The sequence below is a fragment of the Gambusia affinis genome, linkage group LG01 (assembly GCF_019740435.1).
Source record: "Gambusia affinis linkage group LG01, SWU_Gaff_1.0, whole genome shotgun sequence".
NCBI classification, from domain to species: Eukaryota; Metazoa; Chordata; class Actinopteri; order Cyprinodontiformes; family Poeciliidae; genus Gambusia; species Gambusia affinis.
In genome coordinates, this window is record NC_057868.1 from 42,685,097 (window position 1) to 42,704,218 (window position 19,122).

General features: G+C 38.2%; 1 protein-coding gene across 4 annotated transcripts in view; it reads left to right on the forward strand.

Moving 5' to 3' along the window:
• LOC122836100 (forkhead box protein J3-like) overlaps positions 1–19,122 on the forward strand; it is a 73,585-nt gene that overhangs the window by 31,899 nt on the left and 22,564 nt on the right. For 3 of the 4 annotated variants that reach the window (XM_044125796.1, XM_044125786.1, XM_044125802.1), the window contains 3 exons: positions 7,488–7,562; positions 12,429–12,512; positions 17,884–17,985. In XM_044125796.1, the coding sequence (XP_043981731.1) occupies positions 7,488–7,562; positions 12,429–12,512; positions 17,884–17,985 (261 nt within the window). Of the gene's footprint in view, positions 1–5,566; positions 5,887–7,487; positions 7,563–12,428; positions 12,513–17,883; positions 17,986–19,122 lie in introns of those variants that run through there. The other variant, XM_044125810.1, reaches the window with a different exon arrangement.

The following is a 19,122-nucleotide window of genomic DNA, read 5'->3' on the forward strand; positions in this document are numbered from 1 at the left end:
TAGGAACTACTGCTATTGTTCTGTGCTCAAAATACATTCAATCAGCTGCGCTGTGTTATTCAAGGTTGAACACAGTGGGGGTTCAACTGGGTCGCTTTTTTTTGTGTGCAGGCACTTAAGGTTAAAAAAACAACAACAAAAAAAACAAGTTAGTTCACCTTCAGAACTACCTAATAATGTGCCCTTCAATCTTGACACACTCAATGCGGGTGCAGCAAATTAATTAATTTGTGGGACTTAACAAAGCTCAGTGGCAACATGAAGACTGGAAATTTTTACCCATAAACAGCAGTACATGATGGCTTACTGTCAGCTCAACTTTGCATCTTTATTATGCACATAGCGTTGTATAAAAGTGAGCATTTGACTGATGTCCATTTTGGGAATATTTTACACTACAACTGAGTGAAACAATAATTGCAATACAGATCTTATTATCGTACTTTAACTTTGGGTTGTTTTATCCGATAGTTGTTTAGTTGTTTTAAATTACCTGACAGTAATGTCAGATTTTATAACAGCTTTGTTTCTTAGAGAGGAGCCACGTCAGGTCTGCGAGTGATTTCCGGGAGGCATTGCGTTCACACAATAATCTGACTGTGCTTAAATTGTCCCAGACCATGCCCAGGGAGTTCTGAGGGGAACCTTCATTCCAGTTCAGGAGTGATTGTTTTGGATAATATTACACGTTTTTTTATTTTGAGCTTCTGATTTATTACCGTCAACCTGTTTGAAATAACTTCAGAGGAATCATTCTCTCATGTTGTTGCTTTGTGTTGAACTCGGACATCATGACTCAAATCATCCAAACTTGCATAACGACAGTCTTCTCCTTGTTTCCTTGGTGTGCCGCCACAAACAACACGAGACCTTGTTTCATATGCCTACAGTGGGAAAACTGCTCTCTGATTTGTCCTTAACATACTGTACCTACTACAACATATTTTACACACGTATCACATCGTATACATTGCATTTTGTCAAGGAGTCATTCATGGTTATCAAGGCAGCTTTATATAACTAACCTCTTCAAGTTCAAGATGTTGCCGTCCATATTAAGCCTCAGCGTAATAAATGTGCAAATTATATGTACACTCACAGAGCCTGACATAAGTAATAAATGTTTAAAAATGGAAATTTGACCTTATTTTCCTGCAACAGAACTCTAAATCTTCCACCTCTAAAACAGCAGATGAAAACAGGAGATTATAAAATGAACACGCGCAGGTGCGTTTTTGTCTGCGTATACACGATTTTAGTCAAACAAAACTCATTATTTAATGATGCAATATGTGCACCAGCGTTTAAGGACCAAACATTTATTAGATATTTTCCTGTGGGAATGAGACAACTGAGCATTTTCAGCGCGTGCTTAATACCAGTTGACACACTCGGTTTTAAAAGTCAAAATAGATTTTATGTTTACTCATAAAAAAGCTAATTGTTCCACTCTGTCTCGAGTATTCATAGCCCTTAGACCTTTTTATGGGTCATCGTATTTTTACCGTTAACTTTATTTTATTGAGATTTTACGCTGTGGACCAGGAGGGTTTCAAATCCTAGCCTCAAGTGCTGGGGTCCTGCAACATTTAGCTTCATCTGTGCTTCAACTTAACGGAGTCAAATAATGAGATCATTAGCGGGACTCTGGAGATGTTCGGTGCATTCCGAGGCGGTGATCCAGAATGTTTGATTCAGATGGGTTTGGACCAGGGACACATGTAAAAGTTTCCTGCTGCAGACCAACAAAAATCTAGCCCAGGCGGTCGGCAACGTTTTCCATTCAAAGAGACACATTTGACCGTGTTGCTACATAATAAAACTCTCCTAGAGCCACATAAAAGGATTTATTACATCAAATGTTTTATTGTGAAAGCTACCAAATTTAATCTAATGTATATATAAATATTAGATTCTGCTTCAAAAGAATTTTTTTTTGTAAAAGAAGATTCTTTTGCAATAAATTCTTAAAAAGGAAAAAATTATTAAAAAGGAAAACAAAAATTAGAATGATGAGCCTTTCCTATAAATATGGAAATGCAGAGAGAGTAGTGGCATAGTTTGAAGCTGTTACTTTTAAATGCCTGTTGAAGATATTATATGCAGATTTCTGTTTTGGTTTTGTAAGAGTCACAGTGGAGAGACCAAAGAGCCACAAGTGGCTTTAGAGCTGCAACCTGCAGCTCTAAATCTGACCCATCAAAGTGATGTAGAGGAAAATTAATGCTTGCTAAAATTTGTTTGTCAAATATTCTGAGAAGAGTGGTGGTGAAAGAGTTGCTGCGTTTTAAGAGGACAACTTCTAGTCTCCACAGTTTTACCCTTACAGAAGACTAGCAAGAAAGCCTTTTTTTTTTCTTTTTAGAAATAAAAAAAGTTTTCCAGTTGGCATAAAAGTGACATGTGGACAATGTGAAAGAACATGCTCTTGTCAGATGAGTAACTTTTTTTCTTTTTTTTTTTTTTTTACCAGTAAGTTAAAAGCAATGTCTGGCATAAAACTAACTTTATATTATTTTGAAATGGTCAAATCCATTGCAAAACATGAAGGTGGCAACAATATATGCTGACTGGATGCTTTTTTATTTATCAGGGAAGTGGAAGCAGGTCAGAGTTGATGGGAAGGTGGGCAGAGATAGATGCAGGACAATCCTGGAAGGAAAGTTGTTCAGGGGTCTCAAACTCCAGTCCTCCAGGGCCGCTGTCCTGCAAATTTTAGATGTGCCTCTGCTGCACCACACCTGAATAGATTAATTAGGTCATTAGCAAGGCTCGGGAGAACTGATCTACACAAGGAGGAGGTGATTAAGCCATTTCATTCCAGTGTTTTGTACCTGTGGCACATCTAAAAATTGCAGGACAATGGCCCTTGAGGACTGGATCTGTGTGTTAGATTCTGTAAAGGACTAGAGCCTGGAGCAGAGATCAGTCTTTCAGCAGGACAACAGCCCTAGACAAACAACCAGAGCTGCTATAGAGTGGTTTAGATAAAAGATATCCATGTGTTAGGATGGCTCTGTTAAAGTCCTGGTCTAAATATGACTGATAATTTGAAACTGTATGATCACAGGTGCTCTCCTTCCAGTGTCACTCAGCTTGAGCTGTTTCACAAAGACACCTTGGTAAAGATTTCTTCTATCTACCTAAAGCTATAGTAGAGACATCCTGACGCTGTGGTTGAGGTGTAGGCTGATTTAATCATTTAGAGTCTCTGTAGATTTTATAGACGTTGTAATATTAGTAGTTAATGTCAGTTTAATATGTTTTAAGAACTAAATACTGTAGATTATTGATGATGAATATATGAATATTTTATCAAATGATTATTTCTGTGGGGAGGATATAAAAACCCAGAAGTTATGTTTGTCTGCTGCTATTACATTTAATTCTCAATGTAATTTAATTTCTTCGTAAAAAAACACTACCAGTTTTATTTCAATGAAATGAATAAGAATCTTAAGCACTTGAAAGAAAATGCGATTTTCCTTTAGCTTTCGTCGCCTACAGATAACATTCCAACAAAAATGTCTCTATGGTTCGGCTTAATGTCATGGAAACATTAAAAGAGAAAGTGTGAATGTAGTTTAGTTTATGACAGACCGTTCTTATGCATTATCCTTCCTGTGTGTGTTTTAAAGACACTCAGACATGCTCACACACAATGCCAAATGCTTGTGTGGTCCATCAGCTGCTGGGCAGTGATGGCGTTGCCCCAGCGAGGCCCAGAAAGCTCATTAATCAAGCCGGGCAAGGAGTGGGTGGAAGGAGGATGCAGCGGTGGATTTCATTATCTTACTTCACAGCATTGCTAATCAGTACATTTATTGATGGTGACTATCCCCATTCACTGAAAGATTATAGTTTCTGTAATATGAGGGGAACAAAAAGACATTCACTCATGCAGTTTATATTTAGACACACAAACTGAACATTTGCAGTCAGTGCGAGTAAGCTGGCTCGGATTGATGCTTTCCAGGTAGAAGGAGACTCGTCTTATGTATGTTTTTATAATTAGATGCATTCACGCACGTGTGTACACACACGCCCGCTCACGCACACACATATGCAAGCGTAGCACCTAATGTCCTCGCAACTGTCTGTCATAAAGAATGGTTTTGTTTCTTGCAGCTAACAGCAGGAAAAATGAAAAGTGGGTGTGTTATTATAAATGAAGAGAAAATATTTATATTGAAGTAAATTTTAAATATTCCAAGGTTTCCCACAGAAAACCTGCTAAGACTGGTGGTTGTGTCCTAGGGCAGTCATTCAGCCAGCAGCCTGTCATGTTTTTGAGTTGTTTGTTTTTTGTTTTTATTTTAAAATATCACTTGATATTCATGTATTATTGGAAGATTAATACATGAACACCAACTATAAAGTCTTAAAAAATGCAAACATTTTAAACAGACTTAAATAAGCAATGTTTAGCCTGGTGGGGACACAAGTAAAGCCTGGTGACCCGCCAGGCGTATAATACACTGGGGGAAACCCTGGATTCTGAACAAAAAATCCAACTACTACAGCAATTAAGCCTGTCCCAGTAAGCAATTAGTCAATTAATCTCAAAATAAATTAAATGAGCTTTATTCTGATGATTAATATGTTTTTTTTTTACATTCTGAAACATTGAATTACATTTGTGGTTTTGGTTGCAAGTGGTTCCGTCTTATTTATATTTTTTTGGTTGTTGTGTTTTATGTTGGATATTTAAAATGCGTTCCAGCTCCTGTGTTAAGTGTTCTTCACAATATTAAAGTTTGTTTGTCTTCGGGAGGGCAAACTTGCATTACAAAGGACACGAGCAAAGAAATACTCAGTGGGTGAAGCTGTTCCTATTGCAATTTGACCATTTTAATGCATCCAGACGAAGCTGTTACCTTTTTGCTGTGTTTGAAGTAGGGTTGCGTGATGTCACACACATCGATGAGCCCACGGGGTGCTCAGCATTTTATCCAGAGACTCCGTCAGGTGTAAACTGGGGCCTGATTTTCAAATGGCTGCTCTCTTTGCTGAATCCAGGAAACTGCTCTAAAAATCATGACTTTGAACTCTGTTGAACCATCAGGGGCCCAACTTTTGATTCCACACAGTGGGAACAATTTCCCCCCCAAAACCTTTAGTGGTGTTATGCGGACTGAATTTAAGCCGCTAAGAGATTTTTATTGTTGGCTCGAGTGATTTTTTTATTTTTATTTATTTATCTATTTTTTTTAAGCACCATCGAAGATCAAGGACAAACATGCAAGAAAATGCCAGTGTGTGCAAAGTCTGAAATACACAAGATTGTGCAGACGCTGCAAGACGTGCACAGGTGTGCGTAAACTGCTTGGGTTATAAGAATAGCGCATAAATAAACAAACAAACAAACAACAACAACAACAAAAGAAGTTGGTAGAAGTTAGCAAAGTCAAGCTTGCTGCTGAAATGAAGGCGCTTTCTGTGATTAATCAAGCGGCACCGTCTGTGAAATATATATATATATTTTGGTAGATGGGGGGCGGGGGGTTTGCAGCGGCTGCTGGAAGAGCGGAGAGAATTCCTGTTTGCCTTTTTCAGTCACCTGATTGCCACGCTTTTCCTTGATGGACGGCCAGCGACCTGTCAAGTAAAGCAAAAACTGGTGAAGCATTTCTCCGGGAGGATTGGGGCAAAGCAGAGGCAGACAGGGCTGCTACTATATGCTGCGGACTGAGGGAGAAGATGGGTTTTGCTGGAGAGACAAAGCTTGAGTGGAGCAGTAAGAACAAGGGAGAAGGAGAAGGAAAAAAAAACCCAGAAAACGCTCCTCCGATCTGTCTATCTTCTCCCCTCCTCCCCAGTGGTATTAATTAGCAGCAGCAGATGAGTGGAGAACAGAAGCCTGAAGGGAGAACAGGTTCATGTCAGGTTAGTGTATACTGTTGTTGGCCCCCCTCTTTGGTCTTCTGCCTTTCCCTTTCTCCTCTCATTCCTCTCACGCGCACGCGTAAAAATTCACATATCATGAGTTCTCACCCACAGAAGTATCAGTTCTCTCTCATCACTGCACACACACGCGTACAGACACACACACACACACACGCACGCGCATCCCCACACCCCCACACACTTAATAAGCAGAAGCTGCAGTAATTCCAGTGAGATCGAAGCTATAGTTTTACCACAGCTCCTCGCATATTCAAAGAACGCATTCAAACCCAGGTATCGCCCGAGACTGGAAAATCATATAAGCTTCCAGCCTCACAATTACTGCAAATCATGGCTCCGGTATTGTATTTGCTTGCCAATTATCTGTGGCAGTTTGCGTTTTAGCTTCCCCTTTTCAAGTGTACGTTTCAGATGTGTCCGGGAGACGAATCTAATTCAGTTTGCGACAGTCCAGCTGTTTGCGTTTTGCTGCAGTAATTGGTTGGATTTCACCTTTGTGTGACTTGTCATTTTGCATCAAGCAAAAACACGCGACTAAAATCTCTATACCAGCCGTGTCGTGTTAAAAGCAAATATGGAGTTTCTCAAATTTATAAGCTGATTAATTTCTTTTATTTGGTCATGTGTTACTTGTGTTTGTAAGAGCTTTATCTGTGTGTGTGCTTTTCGTGGCCTGGTATTACATTGCATAATCATAAGCTATGCCTTTTTCATTGCAACTAGATGTGCAGCATATGAAGACTCATTTGACCTTGCAGTGCTCTCTGACTCAGCTCCATCAGAAGTGTTTAATACCCACATTGTCTTGAAATACAGCAGTAAATCATGCTTTAGCACGCTGCTCTCTGATGCTCATTAGCATGTATCTGTACACTGTAATGCTGCCTTTAAACTGTTGGGTTTTCTTTCATCCACTTACCTTTCTAATAAAGCAAATAATGATTTTTTTCTTCTTCTTTGCAGTCTCGTTAGGTTTTCATAACTTTTATACTGACTCCAGACAATTGTTTAAACTGTCCAACTATTTTTGACTTTATTATTGTTGCTTGTTTTTGTCGACTGCCGAAAGCAATCAAATTATAAATGACATAGGGGTTTTCAAATAGCTGTTTGTTTGGACTCTGCGGTAATAAATTTGATAATGAAAATGCTCAAATTGGGTTAGCAAAACTCCCTGATTGAATAATGGCAGTCAATCTTGCTCCACTTCGAGTGCAGCCAAGATGGTTTAAGGTGGGAAATAATGATGGAAACGATCATGATCGGGATCTTACGCCCCGCAGGCTCCTGTCTTGGACATTTTTGAAGGTCCTAAGTTGCGAAAACAAGCGGGTTTGCAAAAAAAATTCTTGATTTCTAATCTTTCTTGTTAAGCTGTACAAAATAAGCAAGAAATATGACAGCATAAAAAATAGGGCAAATTAAGACTCTTGATCAAGTCAAAGTTACTATGTGCTCTTCTCCTGGTAGATTCACCAAAACTCTAAAATCACAAAGTTATCTGCACTAAAAAGGACTAATTTGATGTTTATTTACCACTTAACTTGTCATTTATTTCTTTTCTCTCTTTTTTCTTGCAGAATTCTATCCGACACAACTTGTCATTGAACAAGTGTTTTCTCAAAGTGCCTCGCTCCAAAGACGACCCTGGGAAAGTAAGCATGTTCAGACCTTTAAAGGTCCTTTTGAATTTGGTTCATTGTGTAATTGAAAAAGAAAAAGGAGTACATTTTGGCAAATGATCTTAAATGTGGTACAAACAGGGCTCAGTTTGGAGAAATAAATTCAATTACATGCAATTCAGTTCACTGACAATTAAAAACTGGCGTAATTTCAAGACATTTTCTTTTTTTAAGACATATCCAATTTACTATGTATAATTAGATCAGTGCAATCATTCAGCCAGATTTAAATTCAAACTCATATTTGATGTTCTAATTTATTACTTTGGGTCACAATTAATTTCTATAAAGAGCAAAACCAGAGAGATAATGAAACATTAATTATTGTAGGTAATGCACAATTGGAAAGTAGTAGAAAGTGGCAGAGTGAAGACAATTGGCCAGTATGTTCTCCAGTGTCCTTAGCCCATATCATCATCATAGCTACAGAAAGTTGGAGGATTTTCATAAGCCGCTCTAACTAAAAACTTTGTCAAAAAGAAAACTTTGAACCTAGTCTGCCTCACAAAGAAAACTGAGTTGGTTTGACAGGAGACCAACCTGATAACTACAAATATTAAACTATCTGCTTAATATTCTACTTTTAGAAATTCTTGGAACCATCAGTACTCTGTCTGAAACAAATGGAAGAATCGCATCTGTGATATTTAAGATGGCCTTAATTAAACAAGAGCTTTATATGGAGACTTTTTCCACTTTAGTCTTGTTGATAAGGAGGGGAAAAAAGAATGGAGTATGTTCAAATATAATATACATACTGAAGTACTGGGGGACAGTAAAGGTTATTTATATTGCATTGCATTCGAAATTTTGAACTTTTTCTGAGTAGAAAACTATTTTGCAACCATCCATCCAAATCTGGACTACATTTGAAATTTCTGAAACGAATCCATACCAAATCTTTTGATTTATTCATTAAAATTTGCTTAATCAAAAGTGGGAACGCTGGAAATTTGATGCAAATAAATATGGAATTTTGACTTTGGGGGAAAAAAATGGACAGCGACCCCGAAGAAATTTCTGCCTACATGTTACATAGGAATACCCACACGCACGCACGCACACACACACACACACACACACACACACACAATCCCTGTGCACTTTAAAGCAGTTTGTGACTCCATAACCAGCTGTGGTGAATGCCTAATGCGGTTTTCTCTGTGTTCTGCTTCTCCTCCAATATTGATTTTACCGAGTAATAATGTGGCACAGGGAGTAATGAATAATAAGTATATGTAGGTACACACCTTCATATCCAAGGCCTTTCATGCATCTGTTATGCTTTATTAGAGTTCTCTTCTCTGCCTTTTCTCTCCTGGACACAATCACAGGAAGCTTTAGATATGTTTCACGCCTGGCGCTGCTGCCCCTGCTGCTCCTGCTGTTGTGGTTACGAGGCAGACTTCTTCTTCTTTTTTTCTTTTTTTTCTGCAGCGCCAGTTTGATAACAACAATTTGTCAAGTCCTTGTTTGTGCTGAATCGAAAGACTTGGGCTCAGATGGGGGGCGTAAGGGGGGGAGAGTGTGTAATTAAGGTTGATCACTGAAGCTTGCCTTTACATTATTTTTTAATAAACGCTCAAATGTTCAAACTTCCACCCTTCACAGGATTAATGCAAGAGCTGACCTACAACTTTTATAGCGAGAGAGAAGAAAAAGCTAAAAAGCCAAAACTTTTCAATGAACTCTCAAAACTCTGCTCATTTCGTTTGGGGGAGAAGGGCTTGGTGGAAGGAGTTTCTTCTGACTGTGGGGATTTTGGAGCCATTGAAAAATGAATTAGGGGGGAAGAAGCTTTAAATAATTCAGAGGAAATCCTCCAGCTTGAGTGGAGGCCTGTAGTCTGGAAAGACACAAAGAGAGTGACTCCCCTCCTGATTAGCCTGACTTGGACCTGAGCAGCACCTTAATTTACTACCAAGATCGAAGCGGTCGATACCGCGGCACTGGGAATGGAAGGTAGAGGGTGTGTGTGAGGGGGTCATCTGTGTGTGGAGAAGTTGAATGTACATGTTCTGCTTGAAGCCGCAGAGAGAGGGGTGAAGCTAAATCATGCATGTGCTAACGTTAATTGGCTGTGTACAGCTCAGTGATGTGGGACTGAGAGACAAGGGGAGGAGAAGAGGAAAGAAATATGGAGGCGGCGGGGAGAGTGGAGGTGGGTTGAAGCTGAGCTGCGTCTACGTGTGGCCAAGAAGAACCTCTTAGGTTCATCGTACAGCTTTAGCTCTCCTTGGGAGGGAGGAGGAAATATGTTGCACAAACTAAGGTGGAAGTTAAGGACCTATGAAAAGGCTATTGGGAAAATGCTATCCCTCATTGCACAGTTAAGATAAGATATTGGCATGGTTTAGAAAAACAAAAACCGTATTTCTCACTAAATCTTTCACGTTTTAGGTAAATTCAAATCAACAAACTTATTTCTGCGTGCTAAGTACTAGAATAATGAGAGGGAGAACTTTTTAGAAGTTTTGTAACTTTCTGTCCAGAAGATTCACAAGGACGTAAACAGTTCAAGGAAGTCAAGATGACGATGTCATGGCTTTGTAGGCGTCTGATAGGCTAACTTATAAAATTCAAGGTTAATGGGGTCCTAACTGTGGTTGTATTTTGATCCACAACTCAAATGTTGCAATGTCAATGTCTTTTCAAACAATCTGTTTCAAGTGCAAAGACCATAAGACCATATTTATACAGTTTAGGGGGAAGACAGATTCTGGATGTGTTTTGGTGCAAAATGTTCATATCAATCCCAAAATAATAAGAAAATACCTTGTGAAGATGTGAAGAGAGTGATGCAAGGAAAGGAGTCTTGTGCTGATGGAAGTCACACACAAAAAAAATAATTACTCCAAAAGCCACATAAAATCCAAATACAGTATATATTTTGCAAATGCACAGCAGAGCAAAGGTGTTTATTTTTGGATGCAACGTGTGGCTTAATGAAGCTGAAATTGAATTGTTTGATTACATTTGACGATTGTGACATTTTAAGGGGAAATTGAAAGCTTGCGAGTCCAAGAACATAAACCCAGCTAAGCAACGCTTGGTAGCAAATGGATAATTACCCAAAGCATACCGCCAAAGACTGTGAATTTAGAACAACAAACTTAACATTTCAAGAGGCCGTCACAAAGACCTGAGGTCAATCTTGTAAAAATTAAACTTGGATCAGGCCTGATTGAAGAATACCCCAATAACTTTGGGGGGAAAAAGTTACAGAAAATTGTACTAAATTCAAAAGATATGTATGTAAACTCCTAAAGTTAAAGAAAGTGATAATCTCATTTTATTCTGGATATCAAATTGTGGTAGCCTATTTGTGTGTGACAAAAAAAAAAAACCACTCAAATAAGAGTTTTCAACCATAAATGTTAATTTAACAGTAATGTTTTAATGTTGTGTATTAAAAGCGTGTGAGAGAATTTTATGTGGAAACTGTGGCTGTAAAAGATCAAGAGCAGGGAATTGTGCTCAAAAGAGAAGCAGATGCTTTAGATGTATTTAAAATAGATGGGAACATTATCTAAAGATGTGCAACTAATGTGGGAAAATTAAAGTTGCGCAAATAACAAAGCGGCCGTTTAAAAGGGGGATTTTGTTTTTCTCTTTTCCGTAGAGATGTGGCTACAAATTTCCCGTGTACCAGAATAGGATAATTTTCAACTTGATTGGCCTTGATTGGTTTCAACTTTTCCTTTGTCTCTGAAGGCACTATATACGGTAAACTGAGTACAACACAGCTTTGGTTAACTTTTTCTGCAAAGGTTCTTGAAGAGAAATCTCAGACTGCCAAAATTAGCGTCGCTGGGTTGAGTGCCATGATCTGCCACAACACTCCGCTTTCAAAATATGATCAGAGTACCTGAGAATCCTGCTCCTTTACCACAAAATGGTGAACAGAAGAAGAAAATAAAACCATGCCTCGTATAAAAAGATTGTAAAAGTGACAGATGAAAAGCTGAAGGCGCCTCTTAATGTTTAAATGCGGTTGAAAAGTTAACATTGATTAAACTTTACACTTCTTCATAAAGGCTAAAATTGTACTGTGGTCATGGGTTAAAAGTCACATTTTAGAAGTACTTTCTCCTCAACAGAGTGACAGACTGACATATTGGTCTTTAATGTGGCAAAAAAAAGCTGCATTATTATTATTATTATTATTATTATTATTATTATTATTATTATTATTATTATTATTATTATTATTATTATTATTATTATTATTATTATTATTATTATTATTATTATTATTATTAAGCTGTTGGTAGTGACCAAAACAGAGAGATTGGGAATAAAACATTTCAAAATGGCATCGTCTGCGGTGATGCTTCTGGTCAGAATGCCTACAAGCAGAAATGCATTAACAATCCTCATTTTCTAGTCCTCATAGAAAATGAGGTTGTTTATAATGTCCTAGTTGGGGACATTATACCTCATGGCCGCTTTGGGAATATCTCAGCTTTGGTTGCATTCACAATGCAGGTGCTCAAATTGCCACCTCCACCCTAAAACATATATGTTTTATAACTTAATATTAGATATCTGCTGATAAACCCTATCTGCTTCCCCAATGCGACTACTGCCTGCAGCTGCAGAATACTCCCAACTACTTATAAATAATTCACATGACCCCAAATATAATCTACTGACGGAGTAGTGAGTGAAAAACCTGTTCCTAGCTGGAAGAAGCATCCCTCTCCAGATTTCCATTGACTTCTTTTACTTTAAATGAGAAAGTAAAAAAGTGATAATGAAAGGTTTCCCTGAAGTCTAAAGGCTTGTAAAAAACTAAATGCTGACCTGTGTTTCTTTGTTTTTGTGATTACTTTTCAGGGCTCCTACTGGGCGATAGACACCAACCCTAAAGAGGACTCAGTGCCCAGCAGGCCGAAAAAGAGACCACGTTCTGGAGAACGGGTACGATTTTACCAATCTTCCAGACTCTTTAGTTTTTTTGCCACAGAGAACAATTCCTGGGAAAACATTCAAAACACTCAGTGAGGGCACATGAGGACAACAAAAGATGAACTCTTGTGATGCTGCTGCAGAGAGATTTAGACAGATTTTTTTTAAAAGAAAAAGCAATGTTTACAATTCCAAGCAGCAAAACTAGCAGCGCCGCTGCAGTTCTGAACGGTTTGGCTTACATTGACCCCTTCATGTGGGCAGAAATCTAAAAACCCCACTTGCTTATGGAAAAAAAAAAAAAGAAGAAAAAAATAACTCACTGGGTTCATGTGTGGCTCATTTAAACTGAACCAAATCATAGTCATAATTGAACAACGCTGTGCACATATGTGCTCCCTGATGTTCACCAGGGGCTCGTCGGGCGCATTCTTCAGTATCTCACAGGAGGAGCAGGAAAGAAAATTTACAGGGAAGATGAGAGGATGCAGGCGCAGGAATGAAGATTGGTTTTGAAAACACTGATTGACAGCAGAGGAGGCTATAAATATACGTAACCCAGCATCGGCTCGGCAGAATGCGGCTGGGTGTTCAGTCATTAACCCTGCAGATCTGAATACAAAAGCGGTGCCGGGGTAGCTCCGCCATGAGTTGCTCTGTGTGCAACAAACTGTGCGTGAAGTTTCGGTTTCTTCAGTACTTAGTTTGCGTTATCATAATCAATTAGATTTTTTTCTTTAAAACAGCAATGAGACCAAAGAGACACCTTCTAGTAAATATAAAAAAACTAGAATATTGTGTAAAAGTGTAATGTTTATTGTCAGCCATCTCAGAAAGTGAAACCCGTATATAATATTGAATCATCCCACTTAGAGTGACGGCTCTAGATAATGAGTTCCAGACAAAAGGAACTGGACTTTTGCGCAGTGGTACAGAATCCTGTTGTCAGATGACAGTAAATTCTGCATTTCATTTGGAAATCAAGATCCCAGGGTTTTGAAGAAGAGAAGAGATGAACAGAATCCATCTTGCTTCATGTCCAGTATGAGGTTTGAAACACTCAGTTTCAATTTTAACTAAACTTCCCTGATCTTTAACCCTCTAAAAAAAAAGAAATCTATGGGCTGCTGTTGTTGTGAAGAGGAAGATGAGACACAATGCCCAACAAGGAAGCAATCTGGTCTTCCATTGCCTCTACGCAGTGCCACAGGCTGTTCGCCTCTGTGCCGCGGTGCATTGATGCAGTAATTCATCCAAGAGAAACCCGCAACCTGTATGGACTCAACTATTGAGTTCATAGAAATGTACGTACCTTTCAAGTAGTCTGACATTTATGCTTAAAATATCCATTTTTGATTGGTGTGATGCAATATTTCTAGTCTTATGAGACACTGAATTTTCAGGTTTTCTTTACCTGAAAGCCATGACACATAAAATGTTCAACTCTGTTTAAGGAATTTCTCCAGATCAGTAAAAACGTATTTTTAACAAAAGATTAACCAGACATCAAAGTGCAAACGGTTTTTATCACTGTTGAGCAGGGGTGGTTCATGTCTGTGTGTGTTGAAGGACAGAAGGAATGCATGACTCAAAGCTTTACCAAACTCTACCCAACACTCACAATCTGCCTCTCAGCAGCTCCCATGCAGCTCAGATGGTTAATGATTGGAACATGGTGGTTTCAATTAGCTCACAATGTATAAAAATGATCTTCCGAAAACTTCACACTGTTTAGACGTGTGCTTAAGTCACCAGCTATTCACTTGAGCATGATTTACATCAAAACATCTCATTTCCAGGAGCTCCAGCTTCACTGTGCAGATAATTCTCTTGTTTTTATTCCACTAGACTCCAGCGAGATTTTCTGAACGTACACATGACCGTGTTGTGACGTTCAAGTTGTTCATCGCGGCTGCCTTTCTACCTATTATCCAACATCTCTTGTCACTGCTTGTTGGAACATAATCATTATCTCCCCGTTTTCCTGCCACTCTCCTCTCTACCTCCTGGTCCATGCCGCTGCCTTACCTTCTCTCCCATCCTCTCCCCCACCCCCCATTCAGTCGTGGGGAAAAGCTCAGGCAGGCGTGGAGCGGCAAAGTGCACAATCACTGCTGCTCACTTGGGGAAGACTGGAGAGAGAGAGAGAGAGAGAAAGTGTTGCCTGAAAAGAAGCAAGAGAGAAGTTTGGAAGGAAGGATGCAGAAAAGAGAAACAGACGTCAAGGTAGACAGAATGTTGAGGAAAAAGCTGAGCTGCAAGGAGGGGAAAAGAAGTAAAGAGGAGCTGGAGGAGGAGGGAGGAGAGAGTATTCCGGGCTTGTGTTCCAGTTAATTACGGCAGTAGGCCCTGGGGCTGCCGTTAGACATATTTTCTTCACCGACAATTTTTTTTTTATTTTTTTTTATTACAAACATTAATTAATTCAGAGCCTTGTCATCTCGTCTTACATGGATGGGCCCTTCGACCCCTTTTCTCATGCCTCACTTGCACCGCTGGCAGACACACCGTGGGCTGTCACATGGGCTAAGGAGAAAATGGGAGGTTACAAGTGCGGAGATTTATGCCGACATTACTGTCTGGGGGTTGAAGGGGGGTGGACTAAATATGTCTTTGTGTTTTTATTGGGGGGTGTTTAGTTGCACCTGGGCTGTGTGCTTGTAAAGAGTTTTAAGTTGGCAGCGAGGCTAAACGTCAGCCTCATAAATCCATCGTGCTGTAGCTGCGGTGAGGATATTTACGGCCCTTTCATTTCTTGTATACCTCTCCGTCTGCCTGTCTGTCACCACTCAATTATCTACCTCTTCTCTCCGTCTTCCCTCTTTCTTCCACCAGCCACCCCCCCACCCCCTTTTTCTTTTTCTTTTTTTTTTTTTACTCTCCCCCTCGTCTGCTCTTTGTTGGTATTTTTCTAACAGCTTCCGTCGGGGGAACCGGCAACCCGTTTGTCTGGGAGTTTATCATAAATTAAAGATTGCATTGTTACCAACCAATCCTCTTACTGTAAGCAGTTTGGGAAGTCAGCCAAGCCAGCCTTGAACCTTAAAAGAAGTCAAACAAGGAGAAAACCCCCCCACATATTTTCTTTTTCTCTCTCTCTCTTTTTTTTTTTTTTTTTTTTACATTTTTGGGGCATCAGTGTTGCCCCTAATCAATCCATGAGTAGCTCCTTGTATCTCATAGAGCTGTGCCCCTGCTTCGGCTCGCAGGGAAGACGTCGGCAAACGAAACGCTGTAGAATACGCCTGAAAAGTGTAAATAATTCATGAGGACGGCTTGATTCATCTTACCAAGTGTAAGTGATGTGTCCACTTCTCAGTCTGACTAAGTGTCCGGCAATTTACACGAGGCGCGCGCCGACTTGTTCACGCGGTTCTCAGCCCGGAGCGTCGGGGTGAATCAGGGGAGGCTCGTAAAAGAATCATGAACTTGAAGCGGACAGAAATTTCTTCATAACCTTTGTCACATTTAATTTCTCATCTCATTGCCAAAATCCTCTGGGTATCCCCAATCAGTGCGAGCCGGATTTAGAATTCTAGTGAATCTAAATGAGGAGAAAAGGCTCTCAGGAATTCAGGAAGTGCTGCATTATGGGCTGCACTCTGCTGGATTTATTTATTGTTTTGCCACAGGAATTTATCCAGACTCACTTATTAGTAAATGTTAGTTATAATTGATGGTCAGTATGTATTAAGTTTGTATATAGTAAGTTTGTGTATCATTTATATATGTGTACAGCATATATGCTTTTTAAGCTTTTTCATGTTACAAACACAAACCCCAGTTTATGTCATTAAGGTTTTATATGAAAAATAACAAATAATTGTGCAGTCAAGGATTAATGATACAAAGGTTTTCTTCTTTTTTTTCCTTTTTTTACATAAAAATCTGGCAAAATGTAACACACAGTAGAGATAAATGAAGTAATGTATGATTCCATGTAAAATAAAGTGTATTTAGTGATTCTAATGACGGTAAAAGAGTGCTTCATCGCAACTACAGGAGTCTTAATAATCATGCATCTATAAGAGCATTACCTGTTGGTTTAAAAGACCTGTAAAAACATCAGCACAGTGGAAATATTTGCAAACATAATGTGAAAAATTCTCTGGTTTATCTTGTTCTAGCTCGAAGAAACAAAAAAAGCAACAAAGTCTGTTTATTTGCCTTCATTTCCACATGTTGTGTTCCAATTCACCCATCTATGTTAGTACATTGAGCTTTTTCCTTAAATTATATGTGTTTGACTTTCGTTGTGCCACAAACAGCAGGCAATTACAGCAGAATGAACAAATATAAATACATTTAATTATCTGTATTCGAACATTCATAGGTACTTATAAACAATGTTTAAAGGTTTTGTGCAGGACTTTTGGAAGAAGCTGTTCTGCTGCTGAGGAAATAAATGTGTTCTTAAATTGCTTAGTACTTAATTAATCCTTAAAGAGAAGATACTTACAGAGTAATATTGTAAACTTAATGTGAATGGCCCAGACTGACTGTTATTTGAGCATTGAACAAAAGTTTTTGCAATGTCCATAATGTTTTTTTCCTGACCATATTCTGTTACTGAATGAATGAATGAATGAATGAATGAATGAATGAATGAATGAATGAATGGAAGTTTATTTCAATACTTCAGAGAACAAAAAAATGAAGGTAATAAAGAAAAACAAGGACGAGAGGAAACAATAATAACAAAAAAATGTGCAAAAATCAGTTTCAAAAGGAGCAGGAAAAAGTATAAACTTATAATAATAAGATTTAATAATAAATTAACTTTAATAATAACCTAAATAAAAAAAATAAGCTTGATTTAATTTCCTTTTGGGGTTAATAAAGTATTTTTGATTTTGAATTGAGTTGAATTATCATGTGGATATCTGTAATAAATATGCCATTGGCTAATAAATGACACAAATGAATACGACCTCTGAAGAAATATTACAACAATGTGTATGTTTAAGTTTATTAAATCTAACCGATAGATTTTAATTACAGCATACCGCAACCTAATGTGACATGGCTTCATCTTTAATCTTATTGAACATCTTTCTTATGTTCAATAAGAAATTGATTGGCTTTTAAACTGTAGGATATTCTGTATTTGTTTAAATTGAATGTCTAATTTGTTCCATAATTTCACTCCACAGATTGAGACACTCCTATATTCCACTGTTAAAAATGACACACTTACTGTAGATATTTGACAGGACTTGAGAAAATGTTTCTTTGAAGCATAAACACAGAGCACATAGAGTAACTTTGGTGTATAGGAAACACTCTCAGGTAACTTATTAAATACCAATATAATTATGCATTTCCTCTTCAGCTTGGGCTATAAAGTCTAATAATATCTGTGTCTGTTTGCACTTCCTTGAAGGCATCAACCCCTTACAGCCTGGAGTCAGAGTCCCTGAGGATGGACTGCATCATGTCAGGAGGCGCTTCTCCAACTCTGGCCATCAGTGCAGCAAACAACAAGGTAGGACATCAGTCCAGATTTAAGGAGAGGGATTGGTTTTGTTGTTGCAAGACAATACGTCATGAATAATTATGGAAAACATTCTTAAAATGCTCAGCATGCTACTGATTTAGGTTCTCATCTAAACTAAGAAATCAGTTTTTACTTTTGCTGAAAGAAAACTTTCACTGTACGTTGGTCAATGCTCAGGTTTTGTAGTAATTTGAAACAATAAATATTTACTACTTCCTGTTCCTCACTCTTTATTTTCAAACTTCATGCCTTTTTCAGGTTATTGATGATGATAATAATAATAATAATAATAATAATAATAATAATAATAATAATAATAATAATAATAATAATAATAAAGATTTATAGTATAAAAATATGATTTTACATTGACATTAAATAGATCAAACTTACAAATTTTTAACTAAGACAGATAAAAAGCTGAAAGAGCTGAGAGGATGATGTTGTGTCTTACTGGCCTTTTGATCGCCCAATCAACACTAATGGGTTAATTTTAAGCCCAGCTGTGGATCTATTTTAAAGAAACACATCAAACACATTGAAATCTTGTGTGATGTGATGGAAGAAATAACATAAATCAATCTAGAGAGAGAACTGAGGACTTTAGGTCTGTTTCATCCTTTGGCTAAAATTTGCAGATGCTGTGTTCATCCGTTCAAACATTTATAAGCAAATGTAAATACTGTGGGATTGTACATAATGTTCGGGAAGGAAGATAAATTCCTTGTCTGTGTTTTGGATTGAAGTGTACAAATCAACCTCACCGCAAAAGCAAAATACCTTTGGATAACATTCTGATTGGCTGAAGCCTGGAAGACCAGTGAACCATCTACAAGGTTTAAAAGGCCACTCAGCAAGGAAGAAGGCATTACTTTAGCTACATACTGTAAAAAGTCAACTCAGAAAAGCACTCTTGAAAATAAACCTTAGTTATAGTAGACATGTCTTACAAACTGATGAAAGTCACATTTATTGAACATTTAGAGAAAAGTCCCGAGGACGCTATCCCAGCCATGAAGTATGGAGGAGGCAGCATCAAGAGTATATAAACCTCTCACTTTGGAGAACATATTAAACATTTAGTAAAAGTTTATTTGCCTATTATTCTTATAGGCAAAGAATAAT